The sequence below is a fragment of the Vombatus ursinus genome, unplaced genomic scaffold (assembly GCF_900497805.2).
Source record: "Vombatus ursinus unplaced genomic scaffold, bare-nosed wombat genome assembly UNPS02014778.1, whole genome shotgun sequence".
NCBI lineage: Eukaryota > Metazoa > Chordata > Mammalia > Diprotodontia > Vombatidae > Vombatus > Vombatus ursinus.
The window spans coordinates 20,832,839-20,846,235 of NW_020954556.1; the positions used below are offsets into that span (position 1 = coordinate 20,832,839).

At 42.9% G+C, this 13,397-nt stretch overlaps 1 protein-coding gene across 1 annotated transcript in view; it reads right to left on the reverse strand.

The window, feature by feature from the left end:
• The window catches only part of PQLC3 (PQ loop repeat containing 3), a 30,608-nt gene extending 19,661 nt beyond the window's left edge, over positions 1–10,947 (reverse strand). Inside the window, exon 1 of the mRNA XM_027865501.1 lies at positions 10,680–10,947. Within this exon, the coding sequence (XP_027721302.1) occupies positions 10,680–10,834 (155 nt within the window). The 5' untranslated portion in view covers positions 10,835–10,947. The remainder of the gene's footprint in view (positions 1–10,679) is intronic.
• Between the last annotated feature and the right edge of the window lie 2,450 nt (positions 10,948–13,397).

Below are 13,397 nucleotides of genomic sequence, written 5' to 3' on the forward strand. Positions count from 1 at the left end.
TGCAAATGCATGGAGATGGGAGATTAAGAAACATGTTCAAGGAACTGCAAATAGGCTAATGTGACTGGATTGTAGAGTAGAAAGAGGAAGGAAAGTATAAGAAGGCTGCAATTTCAGGAAGTGGTCAACTTTGAAGAGCTTTTTGAATGACATAACTTTATATTTGATTCTGAAGTTAACAGGAAATCACCAAAGCTTTGTTTTTTGTTTTGAATAGAGGACTGACACAGGCAAACCTATGCTTTAGGAAAGTCACCTTAGCAGCTAAGTGGAGGATGAACTGAGTAGGAAGAGACTTAAATGGCCCTAGATTCAGGAAGACCTGAGTGTGGTAGGTGCTATTATTCCAATTTTACAGATAAAAAGATTAATGACTTGCCCAGGGGCACACAGATAAGTGTCTGAGACAGAAATGGAACTCAAATCTTCCTGTACTGGATGGCTGCTAAGATTCCTTCTAGTTCTCTCTGAGTCCAGCTGTTTTATTTGTAGGCAAATCGTTTCTCTCATCTGGGTTTCATTTTCCTCCATCTGTACAATGAAGAGGCTGAAGTAGATAATCTCTTCAAATCCCTCCCAGCTCTAACACTGTAGAATTCTATGTTCCTGATGGTGTAATTAGAGGAACAGAATGTGTGTGTGTGTGTGTGTGTGTGTGTGTGTGTGTGTGTGTGTGAAGACCTCATCATCTTTACAGGATATTCCAAAAATCTTAGTACACTTTTAAGCTTTTAAAGCTTATACACACATAACATACACATATACACACATAAGCATAGTTAACAGTGGCACACTAAACATGTGTAATGTGTAAATATATAAAGGGTGTTCCAAAAGTATTAAGTTTCAAAAGTTTAAGCTTCATTAAGATTTTGGGGGATACCCTATACGTGTGATAACCAGTGGGCAGTCAGTCCATTATCTGTCTGATTGTCTATAAATCTTAAATGAAAGGAAAAACCTTTCTACAGGTGCAAACATAGAGAACAATCCCTACTGTTTTTCTTCTGAAAGAAAGAAAATACTTGAACCTGACTGACTTCTTCAAAATACTAAAGGAGTGGGGGTGGGGTGGCAGTGGCCATCCAGACTGTTCTCCAGCCTTTTGCTTATTTGTGGACGACTCCTTAATAGGATTTCCAGATGCTTTAGATAACTTCATCTCTTCAACTACACTCTACTTCCTAGTTAAGTAGGTAGGGTAGGTTAAAGGTTCTAGGTTTAGAGGGATCTTAGAGGTCATCTGGTCCAATTCCATCGAATTCAGCAAGCATTCATAAAGTTCCTTGTTTACTAAATACTGAGAATAAAAAAAAAGACAAAAAATGAAGCTCATCTTGTTCCTTGGGAGTATTCATCCTACTGGGGTAGGGGTGGGGTGAACACACACACACACACACACACACACAAGATACAAAATACACAGGTAAGTATTTATGCTAAGTATTCAAAAAGGACAGTTAGGCATGAATGAATTTGGAATTCTTTGGATTGGATTGGTTGGATTGGAGCACTTTAAGAATTGCAAAGTCACTTTGGAAATTATAGGTGGTAGTAGTAGTAGTGGTAATGGTGATGTGGTAGTGGTGGTGCACAAGTGGTAGTATAGTGGTAATAATAGTAGTGTAGTAGCAGTAATAGCGTAGTAGTTGTGTAAGTAGTATAGTAGTAGCAGCAGTAGTAGTAGCAGCAGTAGTAAAAGCTGTAGTGTAGTAGTGGTGGTGGTGCTATGGTAGTAGTTGTAGTAGTAGCAGCATACTAACTAGTAGTAGTAGCAGTAGTAGGAGTAGTAGTAATCCAAACCAATCAATCCAATCCAAAGTATTCTTATTTTATAGGTGAGGAAACTAAGGCCAAGGAGATCAAATGACTGGCTCATCATCACACAGGTAGCAACTGCCAGAGGGAGATTTGAGGCCAGGTCCCCTGACTCCAAAGTCATTGCTCTTTCTACTGTACCCTTATAGATATTAGTGAATCAGATCTAGACCCCAGGTCTCCTGACACTCCTGACACTTCTCTGCCCGTAGCCTGTCTCTCAGGCATCTTTCAGGACACCTAGTCCTGGGCAGGTGGGGATGGATACATAAGCAGGTGTTTACTTCAGTTGCTGATTCACTGACCCTGCCTAGGTGGGACCAAGAATGTTTCTTTGCATCATTTCTGCCAATATGCTCATGAAAAGGTGGGGGCAGAGTAGCTCTGAAACCTGAGTAGAGAGGAATTAAATGACTTCACCATGCCAGATCTAAGGCAAGGACCCAATCCTTTAGCCCAACCTGGTCATTCAAGCTGGAAAAACAGGCTTCAGCAAAGACTGACTACCACTGCTCAAGAAAACATAACTCACAATGGTAGATACTTTATACGCATAACTTAGAAACTGAATCCAGGGGGACGAGGGGAGGTGGGGAAGAAAGAGAGAGGGGCAGCTAGGTAGTGCAGTGGATAGAGCACTGGCCCCGGATTCAGGAGGACCTGAGACACATAACACTTACTAACTGTGTGACCCTGGAAAAGTCACTTAACCCCATTGCCTAGCCAATAAAAAAAAAAAAAAAAGGAAAGAGAGAGAGTGTGCATAGCCAGATTTCTATTTTTATTTATGAAGTTTCTTCACATATTAACTCACTAACTCACCAGCTGGGTTTGAGCATTTTGTTTTGCCCATTGTGCTAGAAAAAGCAATTGGTTCTGGAGACAGAAGACCGGGATTCAAGTGGGGACCCAAACACTTGGGCTTTGGTTGTCCTGTGGGAAAATCACTTCACCTTCCTTCCTAGCTCTTTCAGGTTCCTCTGTATAATGGGTACAGCAATATTGTACCCCTTGCTAGGCCATTATGAGGAAAGCTTCTTCCTGATCCTCTATGAACAGAGAAGTCCAGGGCAGCCTTCTCATTTTCTTCCACTATTTTCTCCTCTGGTCTTCATAAGGCCCACCCTCCCACTGCATCCCCTCCCTCCAGCTGACTTCCAGTTAGAACATTCTGTGACTTTTAACCACAAAAGCCATTCATGTTTTTTGCCCTTAACATACAATTTCATCAGCATTGGCAGGAATTTCAGCATGCTTTTTATTATTGGGATTTCACAGTATGATAAATCACAAAAATTAGGTCCTGGAAAGGGTCTTAAACCCCTCCCTTTACAGACAAAGGAAATGAGGCCCAGAGAGAAAAAGTTAGTGAAAACTTTGGGAATAGCTGTAAGACAACCCAGGTCTGCAGACTCCCTGCCCAGCATTGTTTATTATTGTTATTATTAATGTAACAACTGGCATTTATATAATGATTTAAAGTTTTAAATGTCTGCTTTATAGACATCTCACTTGAGCATCAGAACAACCCTGTGAAGTCAGTGCCATAGGTATTATTCTCCCCATTTTATAGATGAGGAAACTGAGGCTCATAAAAATGGAATGATTTGGTTACATAGCTACTAAGTGCCAGTGCATTCTGAACCCATGTCTTCCTGACCACAAGCCCAGAGCTTTGTCCACCATGTCTGGCTGCCTTAAACATTACCCCTACTTGAGTCTCATAACCAGACCTGAAATAGCTACTTTACTACAGGTATTAGCACAGGTGATATGACTCTCTCACGGTCACATAGTGAGTGTCAGGCATGAGAATTTGAACCCACGTATTCTTGACTCCAAGTACCACATTCTCCTCCAGAGGCTTTACTACCAAAATTAGAAGAATTTCTGTTAGAATTTCTCTCTAGCTCCCTAGGAATTCATAAAGCCTTGTCACCATCCACAGAATCCCCAGTTCTATCCTCCGTTGCAATGTAATTGAGGTTTTCCCTATCAAAGCTGTACAGACAGGCTCAATAACAGGTCTCATCTTTATCTGTGAAGGGAACCCACCAGTTGCCTTGACACAATGCCTTCATCGGGGAGAGGTGGCTCTTGAAAGTTAGACCTGGTGTTGGGAAAAAGACCTGAGTTCAAATTCTGCCTCCTCACTTCCTAGCTTTGTGACCCTAGGTGGGTCATTTTGCCCATCTTCCTCAGTTTCCCCATCTGTAAAATGGGGGTAATAATAGCACCTACCTCACAGGTGTTAGATAAAGTGTGCTGCAGATAATAAAGTGCTATATAAAAGTGAGCTATCATTATTAGAGGAACAATCTTAGCAAAACCTTTGGTCTATTCGAAATAACTTTATTATTCTAATGTCTAAGGAATGTTTGTACCTTTTACCCCCACACTCATCAGTGTTTGTCTTGAATTATATACTCTTTCAAGGGTCAGAAACTATGTCCTTGGGGGCTCTCTATGGGAATACCCAGGCTGTACTTAAGTAGCCTGGGGGGTGAATACAGATTAAGGGCCAAGTGTAATGGCATTCCCAGTGAAGAAAGGAAAGGAAAGCACAGGTAGGTGGTACAGTGGATAGAGCACAAGCCCTGCAGTAAGGAGGACCTGAGTTCAAATCTGGTCTCAGATACTAGTTGTGGGACTCCAGGCAAGTCACTTAACCCAGCTTGCCTTATTTTAAAAAAAAAACAAAACAAGAAACTGGGCTTAGGGATGGGGATGGATGATGGGAAGCTGATATTTCTTCCATTGATGCCATTTTTCTTGGCTGCCTCTTACACTGGGAATAGGAAGCGCATCAGAACAAAGGAGAAGTTGGCTGCTAGGTTCTTAGAAGAAGCAAAAAGTTTGCAAGGCTTGGAGTATGGCATTCCATCCCCCACTTACACTTTTGACAAGACAAAATTATCTCTTAAAAAAAAAAAAAAGAAGGGGCAGCTAGGTGGTGCAGTGGATAGAGCTCTGGCCTTGGAGTCAGGAGGACATGAGTTCAAATCCAGTCTCAGACACATGACACTTACTAGCTGTGTGACCCTGGGTAAGTCACTTAACCCCGACTGCCTCACCAAAAAAAAAAAAAAAATGAAAGCCCTCTCAGTCACTCTCATTCCCGGACAATGATTAGGACATGGCTGGATTTACAACTGCAATTTTCTGAGCAATTTGTGCAAAGCCATGCCCAAGACGAACATTTAAAGAATGAGGGGACCTACACTTTCCATTTGAAACATTTTTAAGACAAAAGTACAAACTTCCCAGTCTCATCCCATCTCCCTTCTTACCTCCCCAAATGTGTTTATTATGGAGGATGGTTCAGGTAATAGGGCTGAACAGCTTGCAGGATCACAGGACTTAAAGCTACATGGGCTTTTAGGGATTTGTCCCAGTTTGCTCATTTTACATGAGGAAATTAAGGCAAAGGAGGAGAAGGAGGAAGAGGAGGAAGAAAAGGAAGAACAGAAGAAAAAAGAAAGAAGGAAGGAATGAAGGAAGGTAGTGGTCGTAGAAGTAAAAGGAGTAATAATAGCATTTCTATAGTACTTTAAGGTTTGCAAAGTGCTTTACAAGGGTTATCTCATTCAGTTCTCACAAGTCTGTGATGTAGGTGTTTTCAATAAATACTTATTGAAATGAATATAGTTAGGGAAGACTAACTGCTATGAGAAGAAAGTAAACTATAGTGATCTTTCCTGTCTTGTCTCCCTGACTCCATTACAAGCCCTTTGAGGTAGGAAATCGTCTCTTCGACTTCTTTGCACATTGTGCCACTTCTCAATTTTCCTATCCCTGTTTGACACACAGTTCAATCAATACTTGACTTGCTGCACAACTCTACCTGCAAATTTCTCTCTGGTGGAGGCCAATCCTCCTCTAAAATCCCCCTCCACTCCTGCCCTGTACTGTGGATCTGAATCTGGCACTTTCCAGGGTGGTACGAGGCATCTAATTGGTGCTATGGATGCTTCAGATTTGGAGTCAAGAAGCTACAAGTTAGAATCCTGCCTCAGATACTATGTGACCCAGGGCAAGTCACTTAACTTTGTTTGCCTCAGTTTCCTCATCCATAAAATGGGGATAAAAATTTTTATACTCCTTAGGTGAAAGTTTTATAAAGCACTGGGACTAAGTGATTAGTAAGATTCCTTCTAGCTGAGAACCTTATCTTCTAATGTCTTTCTCTTTTATCCCACTCACTCATTCCCTAAGACTGAGCTATTATAGTTAAGAAGTCTATTCTCCCTTCTAGGCATTTGGGGAAAGTGCTTACAGGAAATGGATAGGCTTAAGGAATGACCCTCTCCCCCACCCCCACCTTCCCAGTGATAGTGATCTTAAAAGCAGGAGAGGGAGGAAGGAGGCATTCCAAATTGAAAGAAGCAAACAACTCAGAGAAGTAATACAGAAGAAGGGAAGAGAAAGCAATCTACCAGTGGGCATTTAAATTGGTGAGATCACAGATCCAAACAACATTATGTTATTTATTATTAATTTAAAAAAAACCCTTTACATTTGTAAGGCACTTTAGTCTATAAAGAACTCTCAGATCCATTATCTCAATGAAATCTCATAACAACTGAGGAAGGCAGGACAAAAGTCTCTCTGCCCCCATTTTGCTGATGATACAGGAGAGGTACAAATGTTCAAATCAATTCAATATAACTCGAATATATTAAGTACCAACTATCAGTCAGGTACTGTGTGAGTCATCAGAGATCTATTGACACAAAATGAAGCAAAGATACCATTAATAATTTGCCCACAGAACAGGTAAGCAACTGAGGCCGACCTCAAACCCAGGTCTCTTCCTGCTACCAACATCCTGCCTCACCTAGGATGCTCCTCTAGAATAGTGCATAAAAGAAAACAGTATCACAGAAAGTAGGAATTGATGACAGATTTCTTTGCATTGGATTATTCTCTGATGCATTTCATGTTTGTGTTTTTTGTCCCCCAGATCAAACCATCAGCTTCTCAAGGGCAGGACACCATTAAATATTTCCTGCACCTCCTATGATACCTACCATTAATAGACACTGGATATTATGTGTACGTATTGACTGGGGGAATGGATGTTACAGTGAAAAGAGCACTGGCCAGGATGCCTGAGTGTCAGCCCAGGTTCTGTCACTGAAGAGACCTTGGGGCAAGTTACCGTATTTCACCACATAACTGCTACCAGTTTTATGGTAAATTTTTTTGCAAAAAGTGGGGTGCGACCATTATGTGAAGCTTTAAAAAGAGTGTCAGTTTTACTTTAAAAATCATTTATTACTAACTGGTATGGCTGGCAGATGAACTGCATGGTTTAGCTAGCGCAGGAAGATGTGTCTTACCATATCATGTGACTTGCTCATGGTAGCTTTGCCTGCCTGCCCTGCTCCCCTTGCACCTAGTGCCTACAGCTCTTCATTGGGTTGAGTGACAACACGGCATTCTAAACAAATCCCGCAAGTCGGGCTTTCAGAAATATACTGACAATGCCCCTGTGCTGAGAATTCTAGGCCCAGGGCTCACAATGCCAGAGAGATAAACAGAGATAAATGCATATCCATATGCCACTGGTGAATACATTGCTGCTCTGTTTACCTTTTAAGCGAGAGTGACAAAAGAATCATACTATGCGATGATTACACTTTGGACTAAATATAAAAACAGCAACAAAAAAACAGGGTGCAACGATTATGCAGTGAAATGGGGTACTTTGTCTCCCTTGATTTCAGTTTCCTCTTGAGAATATGATCAAAAAGATGGCCTTGATGACCTATGCTTCCTGGTATGGTGGAAAGAGTAGGGACTCTGGGGTCAAAAGACCTGGGTTCAAATCATTCCTGTGATTTTTACTATCTGTGTGATCTTGGACAAGTCATTAACTTCCCTGAGCCTCAGTTTCTTCACCAGTAAAAAGAGGAATCACATGGATCACATGGTCTGAGGCCCTTTTCAGCTCCAGACTTAGGCCCCTTTAATACTTCTAGTTCAGTTCCATACAAGAAATATGTATCAAGCACCTACTATTTGCAAGGCACAGTGAACAAAAATTAAATAGCCTTTGACCTCAGAATGAATAAACACCAATTTATTAATTTTAATTAATTTAATTAATACACTTACCATGTACCAGGCACCCAGCTAAGCCCTGGAGATACTACAAAGGCAAAAACAGTCCTTGCCCTTCCTATTCTAACAAGGGCTACAACTATGTACATTCAAGATAAACACAAAGTAAACTGGCAGGAATTTATGTGGGAAGGCATTAGCAATGGAGTGGGGGGGAAGAGGAGAAAGTCCCTTGTAGAAGGTAGGATTGAGCTGAGTCTAGAAAGAAGCCAGGGGAGCCAGAAGGCGAAGGTATGGAGGAAGGGTATTCCAGACAAGGAGGCCAATGTCACTGTATCAAAGTGTGCATGAGGCCTAAGAAGGTGTAAGAAAACTGGAAAGAAAGGAAAGAACCAGGATTAGAGACTTGAGCCAGGTTTATCAGCCAGAAGGCCACTGCAATAGTCCAAGCATGAAGTGACAAGGGCTTTCACCAGGGTAGTGGCAGTAAGAGGAGAGAAGGGGACATATTGGAAAGATGTTCCAAAGGTAAAATCAACAGGCTTTGGCAACAGATTGGTTACGGAGGATAAGAAACAATGAGGATTCAAGTGTGACTCCCAGGTTGTGCGTCTTAGCAGGTGAGAGGACAGCGGTACCATCAACAATAAGAGGGAAGTCTGGAAGATGAAAGAGTTTTGCATACTGAGTCTAGCTGGGGATATGTTGAGTTTAAGATGTCTATGAGACATCCAGTACAAGATATCCAAAAAGCATTTGGATATGCATAATTGGAAGTCAGTAGAGATGTTAAGGCTGGATAAGTATATATCAAAACCATCAGCAGACAGATGATAATTGAATCTATGGGAGCTGATGGGTGAAGGGGCCAAGAAGGAGATTAAATATGGTCTAGGAAATTTTTAAGAGGAAGAAAATCCCAACTACTTGTGGAAGATTTCCAAGAAAGATGTGGTGGCATCTGAGCAGATCCTTAAAGGAGAATGATTCTGAAAGGCAGGGTCGAGGAGGGTGTATATTCCAAGGTGAGAGACAGCTTGTACAAATGCATAAAGGCAGGGAAATAAATGTGGAGCTGGGAGAAGTGGTCCAATTTGGCTAGCAAAACGGAGTAGGTGAAGGGAACATGAAATATGGCAAAATTAACTGAAAACAGATTACAGAGGGCCACACCTGCAAAAAACCTCTTAAGACATAACTTTGGCCATGTTACTATTCTACTCAAATACTCCCCTTTAGGGTTCTCTAAATACAACCCCCAACCCTAGCATTTAAGGTATTCCCTAACATGGCTCCAACCTAACTTTCCAGCCTTATTTCATGGACTACTCCGTTAGACTGTAAGCCTCCTGGGGGCAGGGGCAGTCTTTTGCCTTTTTTTTTTTTTTTTTTTTTTTTTTGCATCCCCAGCATTTAGCACAGTGCCTGGCACAGAGGAACCTAATAAATGTTTATTTATTGATTGATTACTCCTCTTCTCAGACTCTGTGTTCCCATCAAGATGGGTTAATGGCCTTCACCTAACTGGATGGTCTAGCACTCACCTCCATGAATTCCCAGAAGTAGCACTTGCCCACATCTCCCAGAACGCTCTTCTTTCAAGACTTAGTTTAAAAACCATCTTTCTTCTCTTCTCCCAAAGTTTCTTGTATTTACAAATTAGCTTGAATTTACTTGGATCACAGATCAAAAACAAAAGACTTCAGAGACCACTTAATCCAAAAATTCTAAGCTTTTCTTTAGGACCATGGCACCCTTCTTCAATCTGATGAAGCCAGATGGACCCCTTTTCCAAATAAAAAGAAGTCAGTAATATTGAACACAATGGCCAAAATATTGAAAGAAACAAAATTCAAGCCTACAGACTCCTGGTGAAGAACCCTGACCTAGTCTAACCTCATTTTACAAATGAGGAAACACAGACCTAGAGATATCAAGAGAGTTGCTCAAGGCTTCTGTGTGTTATAGCCCCCGAATAGAAGGTAAGATCCTTGTAAGCAGAGAGGGTTTTGTCTTTGTATCCCTATCCATCAACAAAAAAAACAAGTAGATACTTATTAAGCTCCTACTATGTGCCAAGCACTTAAGTGCATTAATTACTATAGATACTATAATGTGGTGGATGTCTAAACTGAGGTTCTTAAAAGTAAAATGACTAGTAGTGTTCCCAAAGTTATAACTAACCTCACCAGGTCTACATTTCTCCTAAGTTGTCACATGTACCCACAACATCTCGTGTATGTACCAAGTCAGCAAGCCAAGCGCGGGAGAAACATTTAAATGAGCAGACAGCTCATGCACCTAGCTCAGGCCACACCCTGAGCCTGCCTTAGCCCTGTTTCGCCTTAGCCCCGTTTCGCCTTAGCCCCTAGGAACATCCCACAAAAGAGAGGGCTTACTCCCATGCTCTTTGCCTGGAAGCTCTCTCCTTCTTGGACCCCCGACCCGTCCCCTTCGCTCCTTGGGCTCAGTGCAAGGGGGAAGGAATGTCGGTGATCCTTGAATCTCAAAGTGCGATGGGATCTCAGAGACCATCCAGGTAGTCTCCCCTTGAATACCTCCAGTGACCAAAGACTCACTACCACTTGGGACAGCACATTCCATTCTTGGGCAGTTCTGTTAGGGTTTTCCCCCTTAAACAGAGCCCAAATCTGCTACTCATTACTGCTAGTGGGGGCAAAGCAGGAAGAATTTAAACCCCTCTTAGTCGTGAAAGGGTTTTCTCCTGGATGACACCTCCGGCTGGCCCCTGGCCCCTGGTCCGGTCCTGGTCCCCGTCTCGTCTCCATCCTTACCCAGCCAGCTCCAAGAGCAAACTTTTCAGGCTGACACCCCGAGAACTCTTAGCAGAAAGCAAGGCGAAGATCTGCGGGAACTTGATGACCATGCACACCACTAGCGTGCTCCAGTTGCAGAATTGCAAGAGCAATTCCATGGCACCGGGCTCCATGGCTGCTCCGGGTCCGAGGCTCCACTCCCACACTGCCCTCTACACTTAGGCTGCAGTTCAACCAAGGCAGCTTCGTCCCCCGGGGCTCCTTCCGCCTTCCTCAGAGCCCGCTGCGGTCACGCTAAGACTCCAACCCCCGCCTCTATGACTCCTCCCATCCGGAACCGCCCAAAACAAGTCTGGTGCAGCTCGGGTTGCGGGGGTGCCCCGCCTAGCGCAGCCCCAGCTAGCTGGAGGGGATGCTGCTAAGAGGGGTCGGCTCTAAGCCTGGTCCTGTCAGCTCCTTCCCCGCCTTTCCCTGCTGTCCTCACTGAGGGAGTTACACGAGATGGAGCTGGAAGAGATCTTTGAGATCATCCAGTACAGCCCTCCACATACACTTGTTTTGTGAGTGGGGAAACTGAGGTCTAGAGAGGGGAAAAGATTTGCCGAAGGTCACACTTCAGTAAAAAGGCTGTACTGAGTTGGGAAGAGCGGAGACTTAGAGCTGAAAGGAACCTTAGAGGCCAGTCAACCCTACGCTGTCTGAGGAAACTGAGGTCTGAAGCGGTTAAATGCCTTGCTTGGGTTGCACAGTTCAAGTATTTGAGACAGAATTTGAACTCAGGTCTTCCTGACTCCAAGTCCTGTGCCATTTCCACAATGCCATGCTGCTTTAAGGGAGGACAGTTGTCTGCCTATACCTTCTGCTTCCGCTGTCTAACCCCACTCCCCAGCTAGTCCTATGAGGGGTAGAGCGAGAGTCCAGGAGAAAAAAAAAGTTCTCCGGGGAAGGAGAGCCAGAACAAAGAAGAGGAAGAAAGCGGTCCTTTCCCTTCCCCTCCCCCTCTCCCGAATATGGTTCCCTTCACTTCTTGTTCAGGCAAGAAATGCCCAGAGCTGAGGAAGCCAATCAGGGCTGTTTCATTCTTTGTACTTGTATCTCTGGCACCTAGCACATAGCAGGCACTGAATAAATACTTGTTGATTGATTCAATTAGACTTCTATAACGTTTATAAATATTAACTATTATTTCTAGTCCTTTGAGGTTCACAAAGTACTTTTCTTTGCCAGAACCCCTGAGATAGCTGGTTCAAATACTGTTTTATTGTCCCTATTTTATCGATTAGAAAACTGAGACTCAGAAAGATGGTGGTGGAAAGAACATTAGATTTGGGGGGAAAAGAGAGAAGAGAATCTGTGACAGAGTCTTGGGGGACACCACAGTTACGGGACATGATACAGATGACAATCTAGAGGAGACTGAGAGGGAGTGGTCAGATGGGTAGGAGGACAACTGGTAGAGGACACTATCACAGCAACCCAGAGAGGGGAGAGAGAACAAGGATCCAGGAGGGGAGGGTAATAGTTAGTGGGAAGTGCTGTTGCAGCCCACTCGAAGAGACCATTTCCTTGTAGGTTTCCTAGTATCTACCTTAATCTGTATTATTTACCTAATTTTGGTCTTACTGCTTGCTAGCAAATGTGTTTGCTAGCTATCTGTAATTGTCTTTTGGGTAATAAATATTTGGTGGGAGGGAGCCAAGCTGGCCAAGAGTAAGCTAAGTATTACTCTCTCAGAGTAGGGTGGGACTGCTTCCCACCAAGAGTGACCAGGGAAAGCAGCTTTTGCTCCCAACCCCCAAAAGAACCTCATACCACTCCAAACACCAAATGGGTAGGAGAACAGTATCATTCTAGCCCCAAACCGCTCTTGGACTTAGGAGAGTGGAGGAGTGATTCTCAGCCATGGCTACCCTCTTACTCTACACAGTGGGGACCAATGGGGCTTTCCATACCCTCTTCTTGTCTATTTAAATATATCCCTGCAACAGGCCACTTGCATACCAAGGGCCTAGGGTATAAACCAGGGATGGGGAACCTGCAGCCTCGAGGCCACATGTGGCCCTGTAGGTCCTCAAGTGCAGCCTTTTGACTGAATCCAAACTTCACAGAATTTGTGAAATTTGTGAATCCAAATTTCACAGTTTTCCCCACCCCTGGAAACTCTTAGGCCTGCCAACCTACATTCCATTTATATTTACTTTGTAGATACTTTATATTTATCTATCTATGTATATCTCTGTGTATATATGCATGTGTACATATGTATACATATTGTGTTGTTGTTAAGTTGTGTTATTCATGTCCAACTCTTCATGACCCCATTTGGGGTTTTCTTGGCAAAGATACTGGAGTGGTTTGCCATTTCCTTCTCCAGCTCATTTTCCATATGAGGAAAGTGAGGCAAACACAGTTAAATGACTTGCCCATGGTCACACAGCTAATAAAGGTCTGAGGCCAGATTTGAACTCAGGAGAATGAATTTTCCTTCTGCAGGCCGGGCTCTCTGTCCACTGTGCCACCCACTTTATACATATACATATATATATATGAACACATACACATACACATACACACACATACACAATATGTGTACACATACATACATTGAGACATACAAACACAAAAATACATATATACACACATGCATACACGTGTGTGTGGTTGTTGTCTTTTGTTCTCAAAGAGGACCAAAATGACATCACTATCTTAGAGTCAAGTTACAGTGTGTTGAATGTG